This window comes from Pseudoliparis swirei, chromosome 18 (genome assembly GCF_029220125.1).
Source record: "Pseudoliparis swirei isolate HS2019 ecotype Mariana Trench chromosome 18, NWPU_hadal_v1, whole genome shotgun sequence".
Classification (NCBI taxonomy): domain Eukaryota; kingdom Metazoa; phylum Chordata; class Actinopteri; order Perciformes; family Liparidae; genus Pseudoliparis; species Pseudoliparis swirei.
This window is the reverse complement of record NC_079405.1, coordinates 18,058,677-18,085,522: the sequence shown is the minus strand read 5'-3', so window position 1 is coordinate 18,085,522 and position 26,846 is coordinate 18,058,677. Positions and strand designations below refer to the sequence as shown.

The window sequence follows — 26,846 nt, the reverse complement described above, 5'->3', positions numbered from 1 at the left end:
ACAGAGAACCAAAGACACGCTTGTGTTGTGCCCCTCATTAGAGGACCTATCTTTGATGTCGAAAGCCGAATGGGCAATTTTTTTTTCCGCCTAGTTTCCTGACTAAGATGTACAAGCACCTCTATGAACTGGTAGTTTTATTATGTAACGTATGCACAGAAATACTTGCAACATAATTCCTTGATGTTGGTGCCAACACCCTATATTTAAATCTTCAGAGAATTAAGAGGAACACATATGTGCACCTTGTCTTTGATGTTTCTGCACTAGAAACAAGACAGACATTGTTACACAAACAGGTCCAGCTCTCAAGTTTTTTGTATTTAAAGTAAACACGTTATAAAAACGAAGGTTTATGTTCAAGAATACAAAGGTGGTGTTGCATGTGGACATTTTAAGAGCAGCAGTTGCAAAAAATAATAAAACAGTAGGGGTCACTGGATTAGAAAGGGTTGTCATGGGTTTGAACACACCAGGATGTACGCGTATTTGCTGTCCTTGGATCAGAAGATGATAACACAGCCAGCCACTAAAAAGACTGGACATGGGTGGGAAACAGGTAGCCTGGCACTGAATGTAAAACATATGCCTAAACCAGCACTTTCACAGCTCAATAATTAACACTTTACATCTTGTTTTAATCTGTAAAGTTTTGATTGCCAACAAGACTCCAGGATATCACAGCAAAAAGCAAAGAAATAGTTTAGCACATCATGCCATTTTTAGACTTGAGTAGCAATCGAGATGTTAATTAGCGAGATTAATGCTTAAAGCTTGGGTTTAAAGTATTTACCTTTGGTGGAAACAGGCTAGCTTATTTATATATATATATGTAAAGAATGGACAGACATGAGAGTGGTATAATTGATATTCTCATCTAACTCACCAGGAAAGGGAATAAGTGAATTTCACATAATGTCCAACTCTTGTACAGCTTTTAAATATCAATATGTGACACAAATGTCCACAATCAAATATGCAGAGATTTGATCCGACATTCACCACGCAAAATATAAATATATCGCAGTATAGGCTACAGGACAAGGTAATCTAATAATCTGCATTCAATTGAGACAGTGTTTTAAAAGCCATCGTAAATTGAGAAGTGTTCCAGAAACCATTTGTGCTGCACATTTCAGTACTTATCATATCACATCCCCCACAGAAACACAGACAGTCTGCTGTCAGAACGCAGCTGGTGGCTGACAAAGTGTCCCCAAAGTGGCCCCCATGACCGCATGATAAATCATGACATAGAGATGGAGACAAACAACGCAAGCTGTGTAATACAATGTAGAATGACAAAGCAGAAACTGAGCATTGTGTGCTAAATCAATTGAGAACATAAAAAAAAGCCTGATTTGATACTTCTGACTAACATAATGTCTTGAGATTTTGAAGCAGAAAACGTTTTCCTACATTTGGATTTACACTGATTGATTACCGTGTCATACAACTTTAGCATGTCTGTTTGAACACGGAACCCCAACATGTAACTTCAAAGATGCAGCTGAAAGAAAACATGATAAAATCTCAATAGGTAACTTGCACATTGACATTTCTAAAGTGCAGTGACTATAACATTTGAATTTTAAAACCAAAATATCATCATGTTTTTCTTGTCAGTCCGGCCAGCTTGTCGCAATATCAACACAAAGAAAAGGAAGAAAATAATTCTTGCATTTTTCTGACGTTTCAATTCATCATCTGAAGATGTGCACACATCAGCAAGAAATATTGTAAATCTTAAAATGAGGAAATGAGATGTCCATCCTGGCGTAATTAAAATAAACACAAAAGTGCAATTACTTAAAATAAAATGTAGTCATTAGGTTCCGAGAACGGTGTAAATTGACATCTGCTTTTATAAGCATTAAAGCATGTATCTTTTGCTCCAGAGCTAACACTGTCCAACATTTAGTGTCAGTTCTGAAATAGATCAGTTCATCTGGTCTATCACTTGGAGAAGATGGATGACAATCCAACATCTACGCTGATAGAGGTTCACGCTCCTTTTCTTTTGGAAGCAGTGGAAAAACCCTTCTCCCAGAGTTCCTCAGGAGTTAACCGTCCACAGATTTTCAACATGGCATCGACAAAATTTCACAGGTTAGATTTAGGTCCACTATTGACTGGAATAGCCCTGAGCTCAGTCCGCATGCACAAGTACTCTCCGATTACAGCCATCAACGCCATGCAGGCTACATTGACGAGCCACCAGGACAGGGCAGATGGAAGATGAGCGTTATAGATCCAGCAGCCAATCATATGGAAGAAGTGCACAGTGACTGTGAAGTCCAGGCACTGTTTCCCCCGACGGATGAAGAACCACAGACCGAGGGCGCTGCAGGACAAATGACAGAAAAGTTACGATACAGGCCATGCTCATTAATGTTTCATTTCTGTGTGAATATAAAAATGCCCCTGCAAAGTTGTAAATGTTCAAGATTTTCCAAATACCAAATCCAAAGAAAGTATCCATTTTATTTGTATGTAAATAAATATATTCTGTCCTTTAATTGTGCAGTTGTGAATACATCTTTCATGCTATTTAATCAAGAGATGCTTGAACAACAGCATTTTAGAAGTTACAGCTCTCATCTGTGGTTGACGAAGAAAGAAATTAAGAGATGACTTACCATGTAAGAGAGTTCAAGATGAATGCCATCATTGAGAGCCTGCCCTGCATCGTTGCAAAACCAAGGACCTTCCAAAGCAGACCAAATAATTACAAATCATTTTGAGAGTCTACAAATGTGCCACAAACATACATCACACAGCTAGCAGAGAGCTTATAACTTACTTCATAGCTGAAGATCTGGTCCAGTGACCGACTAGTTTGCACCAGACTGTCCACTCCAGCTAACCAAAGGCCCAAGAAGCTGTAGTAGATGCACTGCATCAACACAATCTGACTCACAATGAGGACCGGGTCCCAGATGTAGCTACGGAAGTGACTGGCCATTGCAGACAGACTTACACCTACAGGTGTATTACCGTGTGGTCCCAACGGTTTCCAGCTGGGCCATCTAGTTTGACCTGCGTGTGAGATCAAAAACTGAAACACAAAAAGGTCAAATGTAATGAAGTATGTGATTCAATTCAGTAATTCAAACTGTCGACATAAAAACCCATGTATTGAGTTTTTAATGTTAGCCCAAAAACTTCATTAAGCAGAAGTAGGACAATTACTGTAGCATCATAAAAGGAGCGACTGTGGGTCAGTGGAACTGGTTACCAGGTTGGTCTTTCAATCAGGGGATTGGCGGTTCAATCTCCGCCCCTATTCGATGTGTTCTTGAGCAAGACACTTAACCCTGAATTGCTTCCTGTAGCTACGGTGTATGAATGTAACATGATTGTAAATCGCTTTGGATTAAAAATGTCAGCAAAATGAAATGTTATATGTAATAAAAGTTATTTCAGTGAGAATACAGCCAACTGCACTGCTGTAAAGTGTGTGTGTGTGTGTGTGTGTGTGTGTGTGTATATATATATATATACACTACCGTTCAAAAGTTTGGGGTCATCCAGACAATTTCGTGTCTTCCATGAAAACTCACTTGTATTTATCAAATGAATTGAAAATTGAATAGAAAATATAGTCAAGACATTGACAAGGTTAGAAATAATGATTAATATTTGAAGTATTAATTTTGTTCTTCAAACTTCAAGCTCAAAGGAAGGCCAGTTGTATAGCTTATATCACCAGCATAACTGTTTTCAGCTGTGCTAACATAATTGCACAAGGGTTTTCTAATCAGACATTAGTCTTCTAAGGCGATTAGCAAACACAATGTACCAGTAGAACACTGGAGTGATAGTTGGTGGAAATGGGCCTCTATACACCTCTGGAGATATTTCATTAGAAACCAGACGTTTCCACCTAGAAGAGTCATTTACCACATTAACAATGTATAGTGTGTATTTTTGATTAATGTTATCTTTATTGAAAAAACAGTGCTTTTCTTTGAAAAATAATGACATTTCTAAGTGACCCCAAACTTTTGAACGGTAGTGTATATATATATATATATATCGCAGATGTAATAAGAAGTATAGGCTTTAATCTGGGTTTGGAAAAACTCAGGAAAGTGAAACTGTAAAATGGCAGTTCAATGAAATACCCTCTCTCGGCTCATAATTACTGTGTGGCATTGTTCTTGCAGTATTTGTTGTGTGCATAACATGTGAATAGTTCAAGCAGTACAAACAGTCCTTAATTACCTTTAAAAAAAATACTTCTAACAACTGGCCCGGCATGTAATTAACCCAATCATGTCCTTTTACATATTTTCTATCAAATGTAAACGTTGTACACAGCAAAAAAAGTCAACCTAATTCATATAAAGAAATAAACAACATATCATCTGTAATGAATCAACTAAAGAATATGAGTTCATGCAAAATTCCGCTTCTGTATGAGAGCATTTGCCCATGATTTACCTCCGCATGTGATAATATAATAGGAGTGTGAAGGGTCCTTTCAATATCCAATAAATACCTTGAGTAAACCTCCACTGGTGTCTATCCAGCATCGACTGTGTAACATAGCGAGCTATCACCGAACCTAGCGAACACAATACTTAGCAATGCTCACGTTCACTAATTACAGACCGTTAACACCGTGTCTTAAATACTCAAACCCCTGAGTGCCATTCATTTCATGCACACATATAAGCCAAGTTACGACATATATTTAACTCTGCTTATGTGTGTAAACAACAACACCGCTGTAGTAGTTAATCATGGTTGTCTTTCTTGTCTCAGACTAACGTATAGCACTATAACCAACAAGTTACCCTGTTTCCTTTAGGAGCTAAACTGTTTTAACCAAACAAAGGGCAGCTGATACCAACCTGAGCACTGGGTTACACAGCTTTTGAGTGCCGTATTGACGATAACCTCATCTGTTGCTTTCTGTTTTCAAAAGTTTACTGTTAAGGCCTAGCTAGCTAGTAATCGATTGTAGCTCGTTAACAACACGGAAGTTACAGCGGCGGATCCGGAAAGAAAACTACACACTAACATTTTCTTTTCAAAGTAAACCACGTCAGTCGTATTACTAAGAAAATCTATGATGATGTTCCCGCAATATTATTCTTCTGCAAACAAAGGATAGATACAATCTAATAATTCTTATATGATAGCTAGATTTACGGTTACTTTGATGTACTCAATGTTTCTTTTGTGTTTTTTATGCAAGTGTAACATTTATTTTGAAATAACTTTAGTTTTAGTTTCCGTAGGATGTAAGGGCACGTTAAAGTCACCTATATAAAAAAGAGCCATATGTTTTAGGACTTAGTCAATAATGAAGCAGCCTCTGTTTTCTTACACAGTCCAGACTCACTCCAGAGTATAATGCAGGAAAATGTTCAAGAAGGTCCATTTATCTTTGCAGCATAGGCTATTCAGTTTACCCTTCGGTCAGTTGTCAGGTTTAATAATTAACTTCAATCTTATTTTATGAACATAGATATGACACGGAAGTGTTTCATGACAACATTTCGACAACTAGAAATTAGGAAAATGAGACCATGCATCGGTGTACACAGGAACCTGGCATGTTTGTATCAAGCTATGGGTAAGAATATTGTTTTTATTGTAGTCTTATAGGTCATTGGAAAACGTGGGCGTGAAATCAACTTTGAATAGGATCATAAAGTGCTGATAGTTCAGGTCTTCAACTGCAGCTTTTGCATGACGGTCTGGTTGTAATGCATGTGACCGTCTGAGACTATTTTATTACAAGTGTAAAATAATCTCAAAAACATTTTCAAGAAATCCTAAATATATTTGCCCAGCGATAAACTGTCGACCTGTCCAGGGTGAACCCTGCCTTCGCCCAATGTCAGCTGGGATCGACTTCAGCGCCCAGGCGACCCTAAATAGGTTTGGATAGGATAAGCGTTTTGGATAATAGAGTGGTCTGTAAATACATTTCTACCAGCTCTACTAATCTTTTATCATTAGCTATTTGCTAGTGAATTTAGAAAGGGACTGATTTAATAGGGTTAGGGATTTGATTCCTCCTGTCTACATTCCAATGTTGCCTTGACCTAAACTAGAGGAACCCAAATGGTTTGTATGTGGAGAAATACTAAATTGCATCAATGTTAAAATGTCTCCACATCCAGGTCTGTTGGATCTTTATCAGCCCTCTGATACTTGACACACATTACAAATAATGTCAATAAAGCATTGTAAAAACATTTATTTTAGTTTCATTTGATATTCTTCAAAGCTCACAAATACATTTTTCTTCGGCCTGTAGGTGGAGTTCGGTGGAAGAGCCGCTTTCGGACTGCCCCCATGTTGACAGCAACTCCTCTTCGTGCCCTGATGGATGAACCGATCAGCATCATAGGGCGGTTCCTGACACCGCAGTGTCCCGTCACAGTGTGTGCACAAATGCACAGTGATGATGGTGACCTGTGGGAGGCATTCGCCCACTATAATACAAATGCAGATGGCACTGTCAATTGTGAGTCACAATACAGTATATTCCCTGTTGGATTATATGTAATGCTTTTGTAATAATCTAATTAATACAAATGTAATGTAATAACCTGATACACTATCTGAAATAAAACACAATAGTCTTATTAAATAAATGTGAAGAAAGGGTTAAAATATATGTTTAAATACAGCAATATTAATGTAAGATTTAAACTTGTATTATTATGGCCCTGCCATTTTTTTTCTTTGCATGTAGTTAGTTAAAACCTATACAATTTCTCAAAATTAAAAAGATATTTGAGCATTAAAAGAACAAATGAGCAATTAAGTGGAATACAGCTTCAACTGTAATGCTGTAAAATGGTTGAAAGTTAACATTGAATCTGTGTATCGTGGATGCAATGTTTAGAAATCAGATTATTTGCGCCATTAAGACTTTTATGCAGAGATCTTATATTCTCTCTGTTTCTTTGTCTCCTTAAAAGTGACCAGGGATCGTTCAGTCGGGGGTTCTTATTTGGGCTGTGAGCCGATGGGACTGTTCTGGGGACTGCAGCCAGCCCCTGGTTCAAGGGAAGGTTTGAGGCATGTGATGAAAACAAGCTCACTGACGGCTAAAGAAATAAACGTCTGTGGCATCAAAACCACAGACATTGGACATTGTGATTATTGAAGTGTTTGTTGTTGTCAATTTATAATTGTAGCAAAGCCCAACAACTCTACATAAACCCTGTCAATATTGGAGCCTCATGTTTGTTCACGCAGGGCACAGTAGCATTTCCAATGATGCATGGCCACAATCTAACTCAATTAGTCAGTTTATATCAACAGACATGGTTTTTATTATTTCTACATTTGACCCTTTACCCAGTGAACTAGCTGCTACAAGCAAGGACTGCTTCCCACAACTGTAACTTCCTACATCATAGTTTTTTTTTCTGTTTCAGGCTCAGAAAAAATAATGTAGAGACTCCATATGTAATGCGTGTGTCTTTACTGGAGGGTCACGTGTCACCCATTGAGAAACAAAGCACCGAACTGGCTGCAGTCACTGCTGAGCGCTGGTACATGGCACCAGGTGTACGGAGAATAGAGATCCGCAAGGATGGAGTTGTGGGGACGTTGTTTTTACCACCTGGTGAGCATAATATTTGATGAATTAACACACTATGTTTTTAAGACGACTGTGACTTTACTGATTTCCTGCAGGCCCAGGCCCGTTTCCAGGTATGTTGGACCTTTGGGGAATGGGTGGAGGACTGATGGAGTACCGTTCCGCCCTTTTTGCAGCCAAGGGCTACGCAAGCTTTTCTCTTGCCTACTTCGGCCACAAAGATTTGCCTGGCCCTGAAAAAAGTATAAATGTTGGTGATTCATATTTCAAAGTAAGATACAATGCTTTATTTCCTGCTTTTTGCATCGTCTATATACAGTACGTCTCACTTTAAAATAGCTCACATTTACTGATTAATATGCTATTTGTTTGTTTGGACAGTCGGCATACCACCTACTTCAAGATCATCGACAGGTCTCTGCAGACAGAATTGGGATCATAGGTATCTCCTTTGGAGTTTACCTGAGTCTTAGAATTGCCATTCAGGCTGGTGTCAATGTATGTCAGATAGTCTACACTTTGATAAATTCATAGCTGTAAAATCACAATGTTTCTAGTGACGTCACATTACCATTCAACAATGAACTTTTTCTCCTCCAGCCATCCTGTTTGATTTGTATCAATGGCCCAGTAGGAAGCCTCATGAAGCTCTCAGATCCAGATGGCATGACTGAACCCTTTAAAAGGTAATTCAAATTTGTAGGATAATGTTGTCAAGACAACACTGGGATTATTGCAGGATTCTATTATGGCTCTGATCGGGTGTAGGATCAGGTGTAATACTTACGGGTTTAGACTAAACTACGCATTTTAGTATTATAGATAACGCAGGAAATTGTTAAATTAATTGTCTAACTGATTGAGATCTAGTAAAATAGCTTCAGAGGCAGAACATTTGTATCTCAAAGGTCATTTTCAACAATTTCCCCAATGACTGATTATTGTTATTTCTCTCTTAACTTGTCCTTTTAGTGACCAGAAACTTTGGGATATTGATGATCAAGGCTTTGTGAATTTCAGAAGCATCTCCTCGCCTGCAAACATTTGCCCTGAGAGAAAACTGAAGGTGAATACGTAAAACTCCTGAAGCCACCATAACGTATACTGTACACAGTCAGGCTTAAAAAATCTGAAAACAATATGCATGTTGATATTTTGTATCAATAAGAGAAACTCTGCTCCAGAATTACATCTTGTGTTTTTACAGATAGAGCACATCGCCTGTCCATTCATGTACATAGTGGGTGAAGATGACCAAAGTTCTTCAAGTATCGAGAATGCAAACCTGGTATATTATGTCTTATTTTACTGTAATAATAATAATATTTTAAATGATTGACGCTGGAAAGCATTAATGTTCTCCTTGATAGACAGAGGAGGTTTTGTTTTTATGTGGTATATGTTATTTGAGCACATTCACTTAAATTGTAAATGTTTCAGCTGTGAGATTTACTTAAATACTCTCGTTTTCGGACTCACCTTCATGTTCTTGGTTGTTTGGCTTAGTTATGTTTTATTTGTCACCAGATCGAAGAGACCATGAGGGCTGCAGGTAAATCCCAGCTGCTCACCCTTTTGTCGTACCCCGGTGCCGGTCACCTGATTGAACCGCCTTACACACCAAATGCAAGACTGTCCCTGTGGAGCATGAAACCAAAAAAACGTGAGCCTTACCCCAGAGCTGCATTTTTCCTTCAGCCAAATCCTATTTAATACTTGGTGTCGTTACCCTTTTAACTTTAGACTGGTCCTTGTAAAATAGAAAATGTAACTATTAGGTATTAATAATCGTAATGCTGTTTTGTTTCTCCTGTAGTGTTCACTGTGTGGGGAGGTCAACCCGCACCTCACGCTGCTGCACAGGAAGATGCCTGGAAGAAGATCCTGGATTTTATGGAAAGTCATCTGAGACCAAGAATCTGTGGTATATCTTAAGATGGAAAGTACTGGCTTATTTAGTCATACCTTATGTATTGTCTGGTTTCAGGTGCGGTGACACCGAGTGCCATTACAGTAAATGTATGGTTCTTTGTATGTTGTCATTTTAATTTATGCAACAAACCTTTATCATACCAAACAAATAATCCAGTGTATTATAGATATTCTCAGTCACCTAAAAAAAAAGCAGACCCCTTTTCTGTGATCCTCAAATGTTTAATGAGTAATGAGTAGACATGCTAACTAATTATTACTGTTGTTTGGGATGAAGAGCTCCTGGCATGCTGAGGTAACCATGGCGATGAGGTTGATGAACTCTTTGAAGTCAATCTCCAGGTCTCCGTTCTGATCGAGGTCTGCAAAGAGCTCATCCAGAATCTCATTCTCATGGATTTTCTGTTCAGCAAGAAAATTGAAAGACAGTGAAACATTTGGAGGCTATTTAAAACATTTCATAAAACTAAAAGTCTGTATCAACATTAGTGAGACCATGAGGTTTAAATGCTCATTAAACACCAGAAAACACATTCGCTTAATAGATTAACATCGTTTGGCCTGAAGGTTGTGATAAAGAAATGTTGTTCGATCCTCTGGCAACATTCAAGATGGTAATATGTTTGCATATTATGTTAGCTTTAAGCAACACAGCTTATCAACAGGCGTATCAATAAAACATCATTGATTTATAACTCGTACTATAATCTTTTGAATACAAACATTGTACTGCAAAGTGCTGATGAACATGCTATTTATTTTCTTCTAACACTTTTACTTCCATCACTCACCATGATGAAATTACTCATCTCATTGTTAATAAGATCTTTAAGCTCTACTTTCTTCAGATTGCACTTGTGACTGGAGTATTTGTGGAAAATGTTGATTATAGTCACCATGCCATTCTCCAGGTCTGACATATTCTTCTTTGAGGCCTGCAACAAACAATTTAAATCACAATACAAAAGCGTGTGTTTTACTCTCAGATAAGAATGTTGTGATAGAGATCAAACATTAAATACATTGTAACGCGATGCGTTCTTTTCACTTATTGTACGATGTTTTTATCAGCTTGATCTATTTTTATATGAAAAAAAATTAAAACACTTACCGCCATCTGAAGAAACTCTTCTGTCTTGTAAGGATCCTTCTGTAAATGGGACTGATGGCTTATCCAGCAGTGTGTCGACAACCTCGCCCAGTTTACTGTCGACGCGAAACTGAATTGATATCGACCACACAAAGGTTTCTCATCTGCTGTGCACTACATAATGGACGACTAATGGAAATCAGTGGTCAGAGCTTTGACCAAAAAACATTTGCTCTTTAAATGAACCATTCGATATAAGTTTTTTTCAATTAGCCAATTAGGGTGTGGGTGTGTGTTTGTGTGTGTGTGTGTGTGTGTGTGTGTGTGTGTGTGTGTGTGTGCGTGCGTGCGTTTGCCTGTGCGTGCATGCGTGCGCATGTGATCTAATATATGAACTCCATAACGGGAGTATTTTCCTTGTGGTCTGTTAAAGGCCACTGTTGTTTTAAGTCTTCCCGACAATATCCAGCTTAGGAACTGTACAGTTTGTTATAAAAAACAACCTCATGCATTTTCATCACACAGCAAAAGTTCTTAGGGCACAAGGTTTAATAATACATGATAATTATTTTGCAATAATAATCTGGAATAAGGCTATGTTTGTAGATTACGCTTTGTAAAAAAGTGTGTGTCAATTTAAAGTTACCTTTACTGACGTTACACATGCACACCCAAATTGAGTCCCCCAATTTGGGGTGTTAATTATCTCAAAACATACTATACATCAGAGTACATACAAAACAAGTAATTATATATATAATTTAGGCTTTACGTAGAACATTTGTAATATTTCTGTAAAAGAGCTAGATGCTATTTAATTCATATTCATTATTATTACTGCCCAAATATACACTATACGTGCACAACATGTGTTTGATTTCCCTTCTCTCTTATAATCTTTAGATAACATTACAGGGGCTTTATTAGAAAACCTAATTGTGTCGTTGAGTTATAACTCATTTTCTGAACATTTCTTTTAATCAAACAGCAATACTTCATCTTTGAATTAAATTAAATGTAATCACTTTGTTATATGAGTATCTCACTAGGACTTATCATTATCAACAATAGAATTGTTTGGGCTTACTACTGACAATTTTCATTTCAGGATTAAAAAAAACTGTTTTCTGGAGCCTTATTGTTTATTATTACATTATGTTTTAAGTAGTAAGTAGATTTGCTCAAAACTTCCCCACTAAAATAACCGGAAATCTCCTTACAATTTCCGACATCGGAATCTTGAATTTCCCATTCACATTGAACGCAGCGCTGCTGCATTTCCTGTTATCCGCACCATGTTTAAAGAGCTCACGGTGCGCTCTCCGGTTACGCGCCTGACTCCACCCTTTGAATGTCGGCCTAGATGTGAGATGTGTCCGCCCTTCCGTCGAGAGGGAACTCGCACTGACGCAAAGAAACCAGCAGACAGATGTCAGTGTCAATTGGGCGTTTTTAATACCACTGTTTGACTGAAACTCTACGTCCTCTCGCACTAAATCATCCGAGCTGGGTGACTGTAGGGCATCGACCGAAAGCGACAGACGAGAGGAAAATAAGCGCTGTGTTACCTGGTTTTGGTGAGGTCTCAATCATTTTACAGTGTTTTTTTTGTCCACTGGCATTTATAACTCATTTTCCACATTGTCTAAGATCCTACATGCGAAGCTAAACCCGAGCAAAAGTGTTCACGGGGACGTCAAGACCAGTAGGTTAACTAGAAATAGTTAACTGGCTGGAGTAAAGTTGGATACAGTTACGAGTAAAAACAACCATATCTACATTATTTAGTTTTAACGGAGGCCTTTTTTTCCATCCTCTGCTAACATAAAGCTACTATAATATTCCTCTGACATTACTAATAGCACTGAGCAGTGTGTAGGTGATACCAAGTAGGTACATTATGGTATGTTTAACCCAGGTGTTCACTGTACAATGATAGTTTTGTTGTATAGTAATATTGTCATGCTCTACAAATAATTATTTGGACATTGTGATTACTGAAGTAAGGCATTTGACTTCAGCAGAGACGATGTGATGGTTCGCATGCAAATACCTGAAACCACATCCCTCCCTCACACATCTTTTTTAGAAATGCCCTGTTTTCATTATGAGGCTATAATTGGCTCGCTATGTGCGTGTGACCTGCCTCATGTCCTTTTCTCTCTTAGACACACACAGTTTCCACCTTCATGTTTCCTAAACCTTCTCTTCTTTTCTCTCTGTTCAGGAATGGCTGATCTGCTGAGACTGCTGCTCCGGGTGGCTGAGAAAGCAGGGAATGTGGCTCGGGTTTGCAGACAGGAGGCTCCCCTGTTTCAGCTCCTCGTTCAAGAGAAGACCGGAGATGACAAGAACAAGAAGTTCGTCCAGGACTTCAAGACGCTTGCCGATGTGGTGATCCAGGAGATGATCCGGCATGATGTTGGTGCTCAGGTAGGAGAAGTCAAGTGTGGACTGTTTGAATCAACTGGAGTTGGATTGTAATTGTGTGCTGTCTTTTCTTTGGACAGTTCCCTGAGATGGCTGACTTCATTCATGGAGAGGAGTCCAACAAATTTGAAAATGGGCTTGGTAATGACTTGATATTATTCTTAACACACTACATGTTCATGGTCTGTTGTTTACTTTGGATGTAAATTACTTCAAGATTAAAGCAGACTTTAGTTTGTCCTAATCTGATCGGTCCTGTTTGTAGCTGGTTGTTTAAGGTATGCACTGAGTCCATATTCTTGTGTCAGTTAGAGTCATGCATGGGAATATTATCAATCTGGCACAGAGTCCAGTTTTCTACAATGGTTGAATTTCAGATTTGCATCTGATTTAAATTTTAAATGTCCTTCCGGAAATCCGGAGGAGTGTAAAATACATCTCAATGGTGAAGGTGTGTGTGCAAACGATCCTGGATACCAAAGCGAGCACCTGCCCAAGGTCCCAGATGTCCCACAGGGGCATTCTCATCAAAACTCCTTCCAGGCCGGTCCAACACCAATAACCACAATGTGTTCTTAACCCTTGTGTTGCCTTCGGGTCAATTTGACCCGATTCAATGTTTCACCCTCCTGTCTCCTTCGGGTCAATATGACCCGATTCAATGTTTAACCCTCCTGTTACCTTTATATTTACTAACATATTTTACCCTTGAGGTCAATATGACCCCAGCTATTAAAATCTCCAGAAAATTATTAGAATTAATATTGTTTTCCAAGTTTAAGTGTGAGGTACTTTATGTTTGTTTGTTGACTCCCGAAAGAACACCGACATTAAACATTGAATCGGGTCAAATTGACCCGAAGGCGACAGGAGGGTTAAATATTGAATCGGGTCAAAATGACCCGAAGGCAACACAAGGGTTAACGTGCATTCCTTTTGGTTTATCTTTTTTTTGCTTGCTTCTTCCAAATTGCTGGAGTTGTGTTTGCTGTGTTACTTGTGCTATATATATATATATAGAATCGAGCTTATTATTTTGTGCTGTTTAATTGTGTCTTTATAGTAAGAACCGTTACATCTCCACTGAGACAACACTCCTGTGTGATTGTGAGGTGTGACCTGGCGTGTAAACTGCCCCCGGAGGCGTGCTCCACTAATACCCAAACAAATATAAACAAGGAAACCAGTGTGTAGTAATACTTGTGTAGTAATTGTGTGTGTTTATACTGATTTAAGTATTTATTTACGTCAATGTCTTGAGATGCAGCTGAATGCTTAGTCGTCATCCGAAACTAAAATAATCTGGTCATTGTTGTGGGCGGCAGTTTTCAATCTTTTCAAATGTAATGTAAGACTGAGAAGTGCTGTATAAGAGTATCACTCAAGCTTTAGATTGGTAAACTAATTACTAAAAACACAGAAAATATGCTTGTTGTAATAATCTGCACTTTAAACTTCACACTGAGTGAAGCATCTTTCATCCAAATAATCAGAATAGAAAGATAACACATCAGTGTGTTGCTCAAAAGTATTCCAGCACATTGCACTGTGCACATATTTAAAGTACTTTTAATAAGTCATTAAAGGAAGCCTCGCTGACTCTGTGTCCCCAGGAGAGAGCTTGACGGTCACAGTGGGTGGCACAGAGGAGGAGACCGCAGCGTTGCTGGCCACGGTGCTGGACGGGGACCACACAGCGGCATCTCTGCTGGCCCGAGCTATCCACCAAGATCCAGCGACCATCGACGCCAACACAGACGGTCTGACGGTGCCCCTCAGCCCCTCTGAGCTCGCCATCTGGATCGACCCCATAGGTGAGAGGCTCGCTGTTTTCCTGTCTGATGCGCTGAACTATTCCAGAAATCACTGCAGAGAGTTGAGTCTCCGTGAGAACCGCTTGTCTCCGCTTATCTCTTGCTTTCCGTTAAGATGCCACCAGCCAGTACATAGAGGGCAGAGAGGAGGTGCTGGTGGAGGGCCACCTGTCTCCTTCGGGGCTGCACTGTGCTTTGGTCCTCATCGGGGTTTATCTCCGGAGCACAGGCGAGCCCGTCATGGGCGTCATCAACCAGCCGTTTAATAACAAAGACCCAGCAGGTGGAGGGTAAGTTTAAAATACAAATCTGCAATGTGTCTTCTAGTTGATGATGGTTTTGTCAAAGACTTCATGGTATTGAGAATTTTTTTGAAATTCTTTTTGTCATCTCCATTCACAAACATGAGGGGGAAGAATATCTTAAAACACCTCAATTAAGTGCATCACCACTTTCCATGAGCTCAATACTAAAACGTACAATTTAATTCAAACCTCGATGACGCCGTGTACAAAAACGTTACATTATGTGCATCATAAAAGTGAACTTTATGGCAGAATACTTTCATTGAAAAGGTTCCACAGAGTGTTTTCTTTCTCTGGCAAATATTCTGCAGCTGCATTTGTATTATCTATATGATATTTATAAAAACAAACCGGCGGGCTTATCGGAATCAAACAACTAAAACTGAAAGTCGTTTTCCTGTTTGAGTCAGACCAGACTCAAGTCTGTGTTTAGATGATGTGACTAGCTACTAATGAAACCTTTGAACCTTGTGAACAACTATGTAACCAAGATGATATGAAATGTATTGCATGGAAAACCTTTAACCATACCGCAGCTAAAATTGATCTTTTTATGGTAACTATGTACAAATAACAATGTGAAAGGAGTTGCTCGCAGTGATGAGCTTACACACAACCAGAGTAAGCGGGGGAAAGAAACCCAACAGTGATATCTTAAACCTGTTTGCCAACCAGGGAACTCGCCTCATAACCCTGATGATTGTCAGATATCTGTTTGCAATAATTCTGCATATTCTGTAAACTTGGAAAGAGAAGAAGAAAATCAATCTGAACTGTTGGCTCTTTCACTGACCTCGACCTGCTACCTTTAACATACGTCCTCAAGTCAAGATGTGGAACACAACACACTCTGCTCAATGTGGTTGTAGCTGTCGATCCAGTTTCCCAGGTGTGGACTGAGTTGGTTATTTGATCGTCTAGAACTATCTAAAAACGGTTGTTTTTTGAAGGTCGGCAGAAAATTAAGATATTCAAATGAGCCTAAATGAGTATCACCTACATCTGCAGCTGCCCTCAGCTTTACAGGGAGTTGCAGCTCGTTATTTAGCTGTACAGTCAGTACAGGTACATTCTTTTGGTTCACTCTCAACAAATGACAGACAGGCAAGCATTTCGAACAGTCAAGTAGAATATTCTCAACCTACTAATGATTTATGTTCACAGCTGGAGGGGGAAGCATTTCTGGGGGGTGTCCTGTGGCAGCATTCATGTCTGCTCGGTATCCCGGCCAAAAGATGGACCAGGAACTGGGCTCTCAGTGGTGCTGAGCTGTAGTGAGAAGCAGGTGGTAAAGGAAGCCCTGACCTCTGTGTGCGGCCCTGACCAGCTGATGTACGCCTCTGGAGCCGGCTACAAGATCCTGTGCGTCATTCAGGGCCTGGCTGATGTTTACGTCCTCTCAGAGGGGAGCACCTTCAAGTGGGACTCTTGCGCGCCTCACGCTCTGCTCCGAGCCCTCGGAGGGGGAGTGGTGGATCTGACTAAGTGTCTACAGTCCAGCTCTGGAGCGCAGGATCACCAGAAAGACCTGACCTATCACCAACCTTCCCCTGAGCGTAAAGGAGCAGAGCGCTGGGCTAACCATGGAGGCCTGGTGGCTTATCGAGACTCTTCTCAGCTCCTCAGAATCATCAGCAGTCTGAAAGACACGCTGTAGTTAAAAGAGCAGTGGATGTAACAGCACAAGCTGAAGCAGTTATTACTGCATATATGATCATATTCATTATATATTCGTAGGAAAAAGAAGGATCGGGTACAGGTTGAAATATTTTAAATATAGATGATACCGTGTGTGTGTGTGTGTGTGACACACAAGCTGAGCATCCAGTCTGGGCCAAATCATGTTTCCAAATACTGTCTGTTAAATTTCTGTTTCAAAGTTTTTTTTGGGGTGGTCAATATACGGAGAGCTGGAAAAGAAAAATCTATCAATGCGCCAGGGAGTGGAGGTCAAAATGTTGCGTGACAGGAAACATTTTTTGCAGCTACTGGTCTACATAAGAATGTGTGTCAATTTCCCTGTGGACCTCTGAGCTGAGATGATCCAATATGTTATTTGTGGATTTTGTTTAGCTCTGACCTGATCAGCATTTATTAACCATAGCTTTGTGACAGTGTGTCGACAGACGGATAATGTAAGTTAGAAGAAGGAACATCGCTCACTGCTGAGGAGCAATTCACTGCCAGAGGAAAAAGACTTAGACGGCTTCTGACTGAATTTAAGGTGCAGTTTTGAAAAGTGATATTTCAACTTTTCCACCCTATCTAACCTGTACAAGTGTATAAGTCAGTGAGTGACTCAGTAACCGGCACCTCTCTGGAATAACTCCTTCTAAGGAGCAGAGGGGTAGACGTGCCTTCTTTCTGAGGCCAAAGTACCAACAGTTAAGGTCAGAGAATGGAAAAGTCAAACAGTGACAGTGTGGGTTTACAATCAGATGTAGTAATGAAGAATGGGACCTATGCAGGCTAACACGCTTCTCCAAAGAACTGAAACTGATTCTTACCAAGATGTTTGTAATGCTGTGTAATCTTTTTGTCAGTGTATGTTTAAATGGTATAGCTTTGATATTCAATTGTGAAATAATTTATGTATAAGCCTTCTCACCATAAAACAGAAACAACAATGTGCATATAGGAAATTCTCTTTATTTTGAAAACCAGAGTAAGCGGGGGGAAAGAAACCCAACAGTGATATCTTAAACCTGTTTGCCAGCCAGGGAACTCGCCTCATAACCCTGATGATTGTCAGATATTTTGTTGCAATAATTCTGCATATTCTGTTCACTTGAAAAGAAGAAAATCAATCTGAACTGTTGGCTCTTTCACTGACCTCGACCTGCTACCTTTAACATACGTCCTCAAGTCAAGATGTGGAACACAACACACTCTGCTCAATGTGGTTGTAGCTGTCGATCCAGTTTCCCAGGTTTGGACTGAGTTAGTTATTTGACCGTCTATAACTATCTAAAAACAAAAATTATTCTGAAGGTGGGCAGAAAATTAAGATATTCAAATAAGCCAAAATAAGTATTTAAGATGGAAAAACATTGACAAAAATATATCACATTTGTGACAATTGTCAAAGTATTTTTTGTTGAATTCTTTCTGATTATCACTCGGTAACAATCCAACTTTAACCCTGGTCAATTATTACATTTTGAGTTAGTTTCATTAAAAAAAGGGCCATTTTAATTGACCAACTCAATCCAGTCTGGGAAACTGTTTAAATGCACACACGGAAGAAAAAAGGAAACGTTATGTCCTGGTTCAATGAGCTCAAAGAACACTTGCAATAAAGATTTAGCTTTTCAAACTACTAGAAAGAATAATGCATTACAATGCCATGTTTCTCCAGATGTAACTCAAATGTTTTTTTATAAAATGTCTCATTTAACATTTAGATTCTACCCAAAAATATCTTAATTTACAAATGAGCCATTAGCTTAGAACTCCCACTCAGCTGCAGGAGTCTGCTTCGAATAAATGACGACTGTTCAAATGCCTCTGATGTTAAGACAGGGGTGGATGCGCAACTCAACACAACAAAAACATTGACCATGAACTATCAATATAAAAAAATAGCTTTTATCAAATGCCTTAACACAAACATTTGCCATTTCACTACACTCACAACCTTCACATACCAGGTGTAAACAATAACAGCTCAGTTGTGTTGATCTGCTGATGAAATTAATTATTTCTCTGCAATAACCATATCAAGAAACAAAACCCAAAATACAACCACTTATAATTTTTCTGACACCATGTTGTTACATACTGGAACGCAAGGAAACCAGTTGTTTAGCTTTAGACTGGATTTCTTGTGAACCTATGACTGACAATTTGAAAGCTGAACCACATTTGGTGGAAGTATTAACCATAAAAAAAACCTTGCCTGCAAAACAAGATTGAAAATGTATAATTTTAAACAAAACTATCTGAGCTCTACACCCACAGGAATAGCACTATTATTTATGAATGTTTATTTGTCCATGTTCTAATGTTTTACAGATCCTGAGCTTGCTGACCACTGATGTAGAAGTCATGGCTTAAGATGCCATGCAACATCACCACCAGCATCAAATGGCGCTTAACAAGCTGATGACAATAGTGTTCAAATTTAGATAACTGTGGAATGTATATTTTTTAAGTAGCAGCATCAATTACTCAAATTAACGATATGAAATGAATCTATTCAATGTTGCAAATTGCATGATGTTTTTAACTGTCAGTTTATTTGAGGCGCTCTGTCAGTCAGTAATTAACTAATTAAAGTAATGCTGATTGGGATATTTGACAGCATTGTAAGTTTACATACAGGCCAGACTTGCTTCAGTATTTAATGTTTCCATTTTTTGGTTACACTGTGAATCAACAGGGGGCAGTGTAGAGCAACTATATGTGGTCTTCAAAATTCCAATGAAACCTGGCACAGAGAAATATCAACATTTTAAAATGTCAAGGTGTCACTTTAAAGTTGAGACAAACTCAACAGAAACACAACTGAACTAATTCCTGCTTTTACATTTGAACTTGAAACAATAAACAGCAGGCGGGTTTAGCACGTTAGAATCAGTTTAGCTAAAAAAAAAAAAAAGCTTTATCATTTTCATTGGCTCTTGAAAAGAGAAGTTTATAAATCTAGGATGTGATTCTCTGGTAATCGCCACATATCAGCAAAAGGATAACTAATTCTGCACAAATGGTCAACCCTTCATATTGCAGTACCTTTTAACAGATTCGTTTAGTATTCTGTGATATCTCAGCCCTGAAACTTGATTTCTAGAGAGCACAAGTTTGTTACTCTAGAAAGATGGAGGTGACTTTTATTTATGTCTGAAATCCTGCTGTCTGTAGGCAGGACCAGAGATTCACCCCTAACCCTCTGATTTTACTGTAAAAGCAGAAAGCTCTCTAAACATTATTTTCTGCTCTTTTCTTTAAATTTAGTTCAGATGTATTGAGTTTAAACAGTTTCCATTCGTTCCTGAAATATAGTGACCAAAGTGAAGCATTAACTTCATTGTGTTGACTAAAGGATCCATAACTCTCCTCAGGTGTCACTGTCTGGAACCAACGTCAAAAGAAAAAAGGTGACTAAACCAAAGTATTAGAATACAAGTGAATAAATCATGCATTGCAAGATTTGGCAGGAATTTATGAAAATAAAACGTTTCATTACAGTATCCTAATAAGGATTTCAATGCCAAGGTTAATGTCAAGATCAACAAAAAACATTAGTGACATGAGCGCTAAAGCACCATCACCTCTTCAACCCTCCTTCAATACTTGTTCAGTCAACAGGCTCCTCCCCTAATACAGTCTCTCTCTCGCTCCTCAGACTTCACCTCTGGAAGGGTTTGCGGACCTTCTTCCTCCTTCTGGGGGGTTTGCCACTTTCAGCCCACGTCTCGCTGGACTCTGGCCTTGGAACCCCCGGATTGTAGAAACCTGTCTGGCTCGGGGGAGGGGAGAAGGGGGGCACTCCAGGTCCAGATCCAGGTCCAGCTCCAGGTCCAGCTCCAGATGTGTGAGGAGGGGGTGCACCTGAGGGGAAGAAGCCCCCATTGGCAGCCATGTCGTTAGGAGGTCCTCCCTTGAAGATGCGGTTGAAGAAGTCTTGTAAATCTGCAGGGTTGGTGGGACTTGGGGCGCTCTCTGAGGGCGTCCTAAAAAGGGAAAGTGGTAAAGTACAGAGATATTTTGTGCTGGAGCCTCAAGGGGAAATGATGGTCTTCTCGGCTTTCATAGATATATGAGCAGAGTAAATTCTGGCCAAAGCATTTGGGGAGGAAGGATATTCTACTGGAACATTAAGTCCATACAAAATGTCAGCAATATAGGTTTATTTTTCATGAACATCACTATCACAACAGTGCTCGACACAAGAGGAAGCCCCTCCTGCACCACACACAATCGGATTCCAGAAAATCCATTGATCACAGTCGACAGGAAAACAAACACAATAAGTTATTATAATGAGTCTTTAAAGAAAGCACGTCATGCTCATTTCCAGGTCTATAACTGTATTTGGGGTTTCTACAAGAACATTTTTACATGCGGTGATGTTCAAACATCACAATATGTTCCTTATCGTGTCTGAACGAGCACACGTATATTAATCCTGTCCGAGAAGCTGCGGGTTAGGGCCATTAAAGTCCTTTCCCAAAAGAGCCCAGACGGCATTCATTAATGTGTGTTTCAGGCTCTTAGGCATCTGCACTCTCACTGTCTCTGCACCATCATTGCAGCTTGGAAATAACGTCAGCTTCACTGACAGTCACTATAAACATTATACAGTCGATGTGACATCAATCCCGTACCAAAGTTCTAAAGCTCATTTAAAAGCAGTTTCTAAATGAGGGCGATGTTCTTTTCTCTGTGAATTGAGCATTTTGATTTATAAACATTATTTTTCAATCAAAACGTAAATGGAAGTCTCAGGTCCTACTTAAAGGGCAATTCACGCATTTTTTCCCCCAGGTGTTTGGTTAGCTGGGTCCTAATATTGTTTCAGACATTTAGATATCATATACTTTTTAAAGCACCATTTGTCTAAAAGGTAGGACTCATTAGTTTGCCGTTAGTATTTGCTTCATATTTTAAAAAAGAAAACTATGTCAGATGTTCCCGATATGTAAAATTTCCTAAAACTATCTGCTTGAACGAGGAAGAGAAGGACAAAATAGTACCACGGCGCTACAACAAACATATACTTGTTTCACTAGAAGGGACGTACCTGTGTCTTGTGGAGTCTTTGTTGTTTTTTGAACCAAAAGAGATGTGATAGGGCACTCGGTGCGTGTCGGGAGAAATGCCTATTCGCTGGCAACCTGCCCACTCTGAAACACAACATCAAAACATGACTGAGGAAAAAGTGCATCTAGGAAATACTCTGAAACCGTGCTGTGAAGCTTTTCTTTACAGGGATACTTTACCCACAAGATTATCACGTTTACATCAATTATCACTTGAATTCTGAAACAATTGCCTCCGCAGTGAACGGAGAATCAAAAAACGCAATGAAAAAAGTCTTGATGAATTGACGTCAATTGCTGCAATGCTTTCAAACGCTCACACGACTCGTGCAGGACGATCCGAGTGTGCATTGAAACGTTCTACTATCACTGTGCTGTGTATCACTGTGACTCGTCCAGATATAGGGTGCATTTAGCAAAGACACATGTGTTTGGCAAGTAATTAATATACAACTGCAGAAAAGAGTCTTGGATCATACTGCACGAGTTGTGAGAGAGTTTGTAAACAGATGTTTAGTGTAGAATAATTGTGCCGTTTAGCGTGGCCCCCATTTACTTCAATACCTCAAGACTTTTCTTATTTCTTTTAATTTGTTGTTCGCTGTGGAGGCACGCAGCAAAATGATGCTTTCTTTAGGTATTCAAGATAACACAAGTATTCCTTTAACCTGCAAGCGCCGACATGGGGTGGTTGCTGATCTATGCTATACATGCTATATATGCTGATATGCTCCTGCAAACTACAGTATGTATTACAGTTTAGTTACTGATGAGGGGAGCAGATAAATCGTCATGCTCACCTGTAATATCAAACACCTTGCCATCCATAAAGGCAAAGTATGTGATACGTAGGCCCAACATGCTGGACTCGGCCCACAGGTCCCCCTCCTCAGCACTATGGCAACGGTTGCACTCGGCACAGAAGCGGGCCTCTGCAGGTTCACGATCCATCTCGAACCGCCTAGAAAGACACAGGTAACGAAGGAAACATGTCTGTCGTGAAAGGTTACTGCAGAATACATTACTTAGTTGTGAGAATTACAGAATGTTTAAATTCAGTCTGAGATATACTAATTCAGTTGATGAGCAACATACTTGTGTTTGCCTTCACACTTGGTGCACATCATGGTGTTCATGGCTTCCTTCAGGTCATCTTGCAGTTTAGTGAGGAACTCATTCATGGACTTTGAGAGCTCGGTTGCTGCCATACGCTTCCTGTGTGGGAACCAAACAGACAGCTTTATGGCACAAACATCACACGCCTTAGTCAAACTCACTTCACGACAACTAAAGCAAATAATTTCAGAAGAAAAAACTGTACATCTTAAAACAATAGACCAAGGATAGTTCCAGTTCATTTCTGCTTAATATTGCTATTTTACATGTGTTTTAATTGTAGGACACTTCAATTAGGTACAAATGATGCAGGGACAGAGTCCTCCGTGGAGCTCGTTCACTCCACAATGGTGGCTAACAAGAGGAGGAGAAAAATAAGAACATAGAATATTTATTGGTACCAAACTGCTGATACAACTTCTCAACTGCATGAAAAAAATATTATTAGGCATCAATGTAACTGGAAAGAAATATTTTAAAAACCACTACTGCTGCTGAATCTATGTTTTTGAGGACATTTGTTTTAGTTTGCTTTTGAACTTATATGTCCCGTTTCTCTGTGTACTCACAACTCATACTCTCGTCGTGTCTCTGGGTTACTGACGATATCCCAGGCAGCCCTCAGTACTTTGAACGCCTCTCCAGCTCGTGGGTGTTTATTCTTGTCTGGATGGACCTGAAGAAAGAGCAGAGGAAAAGGCTGTAAGATTAAAAGGAGAAAAAGCCTCCAATACAGTAGGAAGTCATTCATTAGTTTATTCAATTGTTGTATTTTGTGCTCAGCTACAGGTACTTTACACACACCTGGACAGCCAGCTGTCTGTAGGCCTTCTTTAGTTCAGCCTCAGTGGCGTGCACCTCCACACCGAGCACCGTAAAGGGGTCAAGCTCATCCTCTGGTACCTCAGCCAAGGCCAGCAGTCTCTCCAGCTCCTGGCCTGGCTGGCTTCTCCCTGCTCTGCCGGGCGAGTCAGGGCTTGACGGTGGAACATGGCAATGCCTCCTAAACCTGCCTCGCACTCTCTCCAGCAAGGACACTCCCCTCTTCCAAAACCGTGACTCCTGAAAAGCTGTCCAATAGCATTTTGCCCTCTCTCCACCAAGACGAACCAACGCACTTTTTGCCCACTGGAAGCCGAGAATAACCAAAGCGCAGAAAAGTCTCAAAAAAGATAAGGCAGCTGTTTTCACCCACTTTACTGACCGAACGATTTTATCTGCCATGTCTGTTCCTGTGCATTTAGTCCATTTCAGAATACGACTCGCGTCCGCCTTCAATCCTCCTACATCCGTGATCTTTACAAGGAGCTGCTGCCCAAAGTTGTATAATTTCACCCCTCCAGTCTCCACACCAACTCCACAATTGTGAGTTAATGTGACAATAATCTCAATCATCATGTGGACGCAGGAGATGCACCAGAAGCTCAGAGACTCTGACAGCATCTCCTTGAAAGCTAAGACAAGCTGGTTGCCTGTCCGCCTGCGGCCTCGGTTCTGCTGGTGGTGGTGATGGTTACGTCTCCGGGTCTGCTTGTGCCGCCCACCACTCGACATTACATTGCCTTTTTGAATGGAGGAGAATGCACTTGGAGTGCTCTGCTCTGAAACTGATCCACTGAGCCTCAATTTGCATCTCCGTCCTGGCCCCATGTTCCTCCAACCAGACTCCCCGTTCATGTGTTGCTCCTTTGCAGCTTCATCCTCTTCTTGATTTATAACATGTGGGTTCTCATGATCTGCAGTATCGTCATGCTCAAACCCATCTGAAGCCTCTTCCGTATCCTCTTTGGCCTCTGTAGATCCACAATACTCTGCTTCACCAATTGTAGAGTCTTGTTGAGGGGCTGGATTTGAGGTGTCCTGAGATTTGAGAAAGGCTTCTTTTTCCTCCTTCTCACATTCATCATCAGTCTGTTTGGCCTCCCACTGATTAGACTCAGCTACTGAGATGGAATCACCATCAGGGATCTCCTCATCAGCATCTGTAACGCCATCCATCTCCTTTTCAGCTGCTTCTCGCTCCATGTTCCTTACAGCTGTTTGATTGAAGAGCTGTGAAATCGAATCTCATAGAAGAAAATCTAGATCCATAATCGGTGGCAAAAGTTGCCCCAGGCTCTCATAAAAAGGTGAGACTGGGGGCTCCTGAGCGTCAATCTCTGGTCCACCATATCAGCAGCCACATTCAGGTGTCAACAGGTTTTTACACACCTCACATCATGCATCCGGTTGTTACCTGAAAAGCAACACGTAGAATTCATTGTGAATAAGCAGAAATAAATGAGGACATGTGATTCTATCATTCGTCATTCATATCACAAAACAAGTTCCACAAAAGGGGTTATCAATAAGATGGTGAGACCATTGTTGATACTGGACTTCCAATCTTTGTATCGATGTGATGAAATAGCCATTTTAAAAATATTTTACAACAGCCACTGACAGTTATTGTTGACTGTTTCTCAATTTAAGATAAAAAAATATATACTGTATTACAGTGCATGTTATGAATCTAGCAATATAAAATGACACGTACCACAATAAAAGATAAAGCTATGAAACGGTTACTCGATTACCTGATTGGTGGATCAACAGAAATTACCAAAAACGGATTTTAAATTCAAATTTACTTATCAAACATTCACTGGTTCCAGTCTCTAATAATATATGGATGCGCTGCTTTTCTCAGTTGTGTGTCATTGTAAACTGAATATATTCTGAGTTGTACGATTGTTCAAACAGACCATAACTGTGACATATAACGGCATATACTCAACATTTGATTAACAGTTGACAAATCGAAAATAATAGTTCGTAGTTTTACTTCCACCTGCTTCTACCAGTACTGTGATGAGGCGATACATTGGAGTGAGCCCAGAGTTCACGATAACTTCACGAGAAGCTTTTCTTGAATAAATAATAAACCAAGCACGGATAGTCGTGTCATTAATTAATGATTAACATTATAAACATGGTATGGAGCTGCATGGCCGTATCCGTTCAGTTGTTGTAGAGGAAACGTAAATTAAGACAATATAACTTGCTTTAACACGAGCGCGGGTAACAGCGCACGAGACATTACATTCAGCGAGCCAAAGAGCTCGGTGCTTTCCAAAACTAGCAACATGAACAAACGTTTCACGTTTCAGAACCGATGAACAACGAGAAGAGCAGTTTACAAAACAGTGAATCGACGAACTGACTCGATTGAGAACACGCTGAATGTAACTCTGACAGCACTCGGTTACCAGTTGTTTGCGAGGCGGCTAATGTTAGCAGGCAGTCAGGGAGTTAGCGTGAAGCAGCAGGATGACGGACAGGCGCTATAATTAGCTCTCCTCTGGCTGGATAACCTGACAACATCTCGACTTAATAAGGTCTCAAGCGAAGATTAAACGACAGCACAGCCGCACACTGTTTACGTCTTGAGCTAGCAGACAGCAAGCCGAGCAGACTGTTAGCTAATGCCAGCAGCGAGCTGGACAAGCTAATATCCCCTTTCTGTGGGGTTTGACGAACAAGCTAAGACATGTTTTGGACACCGGACCGCACCATAAAGAAGGAAAATTACTTGCATTTTGCATTCAAAAAACTACATGTCGTATATACCTCTTAGATAACTGTGTAACCTTGTTTGTTAACAGACAGCCAAGTGCCTGTGTTGTTTTTTTAGCCACTTCTTCTTCTCCTGCTCCTTTTCCTACTTTCTTCCAGTTTCTTCTTCCTCCTCCTGCTGCTTCTTCTTCGTGGTTTGTCAACTGACGGCAAACAACTCGGAAATCCTCTACTGCCGCCCATTGATTTCGTGGTAATGCTGATAAT

General features: G+C 40.0%; 5 protein-coding genes across 9 annotated transcripts; 2 read left to right on the top strand and 3 right to left on the bottom strand.

Annotated features, from left to right (window-relative positions):
- Nucleotides 1-918: 918 nt before the first annotated feature.
- sys1 (SYS1 golgi trafficking protein) lies at nt 919-4,966 on the bottom strand. 2 transcript variants are annotated; one of them, XM_056438179.1, is made up of 4 exons: nt 4,860-4,966; nt 2,804-3,058; nt 2,640-2,707; nt 919-2,344 (listed from the first exon to the last, which is right to left on the bottom strand). In XM_056438179.1, exons 2-4 carry the CDS (start codon nt 2,963-2,965, stop codon nt 2,104-2,106), a joined length of 471 nt encoding a protein of 156 aa, XP_056294154.1. In that variant the 5' UTR covers nt 2,966-3,058; nt 4,860-4,966; the 3' UTR covers nt 919-2,103. The 2 variants fall into 2 exon arrangements, with proteins under 2 accessions (XP_056294154.1, XP_056294155.1); XM_056438180.1 differs by lacking the exon at nt 4,860-4,966 and having other exon boundaries at nt 2,804-4,853.
- A 359-nt stretch (nt 4,967-5,325) lies between these two features.
- LOC130208996 (bile acid-CoA:amino acid N-acyltransferase-like) lies at nt 5,326-9,518 on the top strand. Its single transcript, XM_056438477.1, has 11 exons — nt 5,326-5,587; nt 6,278-6,487; nt 6,948-7,047; nt 7,410-7,600; nt 7,672-7,847; nt 7,958-8,074; nt 8,177-8,262; nt 8,549-8,642; nt 8,784-8,864; nt 9,104-9,239; nt 9,393-9,518. Exons 1-11 carry the CDS (start codon nt 5,470-5,472, stop codon nt 9,509-9,511), a joined length of 1,428 nt encoding a protein of 475 aa, XP_056294452.1. The 5' UTR covers nt 5,326-5,469; the 3' UTR covers nt 9,512-9,518.
- Nucleotides 9,519-9,743: 225 nt separating this feature from the next.
- Nucleotides 9,744-10,508, bottom strand: LOC130209000 (protein S100-B-like). Its single transcript, XM_056438481.1, has 2 exons — nt 10,300-10,508; nt 9,744-9,910 (listed from the first exon to the last, which is right to left on the bottom strand). The coding sequence occupies exons 1-2, from the start codon at nt 10,426-10,428 to the stop codon at nt 9,758-9,760; spliced, it is 282 nt and encodes a 93-aa protein (XP_056294456.1). The 5' UTR covers nt 10,429-10,508; the 3' UTR covers nt 9,744-9,757.
- A 1,412-nt stretch (nt 10,509-11,920) lies between these two features.
- On the top strand, nt 11,921-16,941 carry inpp1 (inositol polyphosphate-1-phosphatase). 2 transcript variants are annotated; one of them, XM_056438478.1, is made up of 6 exons: nt 11,921-12,175; nt 12,826-13,031; nt 13,109-13,169; nt 14,642-14,842; nt 14,958-15,132; nt 16,312-16,941. In XM_056438478.1, the coding sequence occupies exons 2-6, from the start codon at nt 12,828-12,830 to the stop codon at nt 16,802-16,804; spliced, it is 1,134 nt and encodes a 377-aa protein (XP_056294453.1). In that variant the 5' UTR covers nt 11,921-12,175; nt 12,826-12,827; the 3' UTR covers nt 16,805-16,941. The 2 variants fall into 2 exon arrangements, with proteins under 2 accessions (XP_056294453.1, XP_056294454.1); XM_056438479.1 differs by having other exon boundaries at nt 11,921-12,180.
- An 839-nt stretch (nt 16,942-17,780) lies between these two features.
- dnajc14 (DnaJ (Hsp40) homolog, subfamily C, member 14) lies at nt 17,781-26,702 on the bottom strand. 3 transcript variants are annotated; one of them, XM_056438471.1, is made up of 7 exons: nt 26,634-26,702; nt 23,829-25,260; nt 23,594-23,700; nt 23,004-23,123; nt 22,709-22,869; nt 21,890-21,992; nt 17,781-20,819 (listed from the first exon to the last, which is right to left on the bottom strand). In XM_056438471.1, exons 2-7 carry the CDS (start codon nt 25,047-25,049, stop codon nt 20,495-20,497), a joined length of 2,037 nt encoding a protein of 678 aa, XP_056294446.1. In that variant the 5' UTR covers nt 25,050-25,260; nt 26,634-26,702; the 3' UTR covers nt 17,781-20,494. The 3 variants fall into 3 exon arrangements, with proteins under 3 accessions (XP_056294446.1, XP_056294447.1, XP_056294448.1); XM_056438472.1 differs by lacking the exon at nt 26,634-26,702 and adding an exon at nt 26,273-26,342; XM_056438473.1 differs by lacking the exon at nt 26,634-26,702 and having other exon boundaries at nt 23,829-26,262.
- Nucleotides 26,703-26,846: the final 144 nt, after the last annotated feature.

Coding starts and splice junctions, on each gene's coding strand:
- sys1 (XM_056438179.1), bottom strand. CDS start 2,965: ATGGCCAGTCACTTCCGTAGCTACATCTGGGACCCGGTCCTCATTGTG. Junction 2,708..2,803: donor ACCAGATCTTCAGCTATGAA/GTAAGTTATAAG, acceptor CTGCTTTGGAAG/GTCCTTGGTTTTGCAACGAT. Junction 2,345..2,639: donor ATCTTGAACTCTCTTACATG/GTAAGTCATCTC, acceptor TTTGTCCTGCAG/CGCCCTCGGTCTGTGGTTCT.
- LOC130208996 (XM_056438477.1), top strand. CDS start 5,470: ATGAACATAGATATGACACGGAAGTGTTTCATGACAACATTTCGACAA. Junction 7,601..7,671: donor GACGTTGTTTTTACCACCTG/GTGAGCATAATA, acceptor GATTTCCTGCAG/GCCCAGGCCCGTTTCCAGGT. Junction 7,848..7,957: donor TTGGTGATTCATATTTCAAA/GTAAGATACAAT, acceptor TTGTTTGGACAG/TCGGCATACCACCTACTTCA.
- LOC130209000 (XM_056438481.1), bottom strand. CDS start 10,428: ATGTCAGACCTGGAGAATGGCATGGTGACTATAATCAACATTTTCCAC. Junction 9,911..10,299: donor AGATGAGTAATTTCATCATG/GTGAGTGATGGA, acceptor CTTGCTGAACAG/AAAATCCATGAGAATGAGAT.
- dnajc14 (XM_056438471.1), bottom strand. CDS start 25,049: ATGGAGCGAGAAGCAGCTGAAAAGGAGATGGATGGCGTTACAGATGCT. Junction 23,701..23,828: donor ACAGACAGCTGGCTGTCCAG/GTGTGTGTAAAG, acceptor CTCTTTCTTCAG/GTCCATCCAGACAAGAATAA. Junction 21,993..22,708: donor CAAGGTGTTTGATATTACAG/GTGAGCATGACG, acceptor GTTGTGTTTCAG/AGTGGGCAGGTTGCCAGCGA.
- inpp1 (XM_056438478.1), top strand. CDS start 12,828: ATGGCTGATCTGCTGAGACTGCTGCTCCGGGTGGCTGAGAAAGCAGGG. Junction 14,843..14,957: donor CATCTGGATCGACCCCATAG/GTGAGAGGCTCG, acceptor CTTTCCGTTAAG/ATGCCACCAGCCAGTACATA. Junction 15,133..16,311: donor AAAGACCCAGCAGGTGGAGG/GTAAGTTTAAAA, acceptor TTATGTTCACAG/CTGGAGGGGGAAGCATTTCT.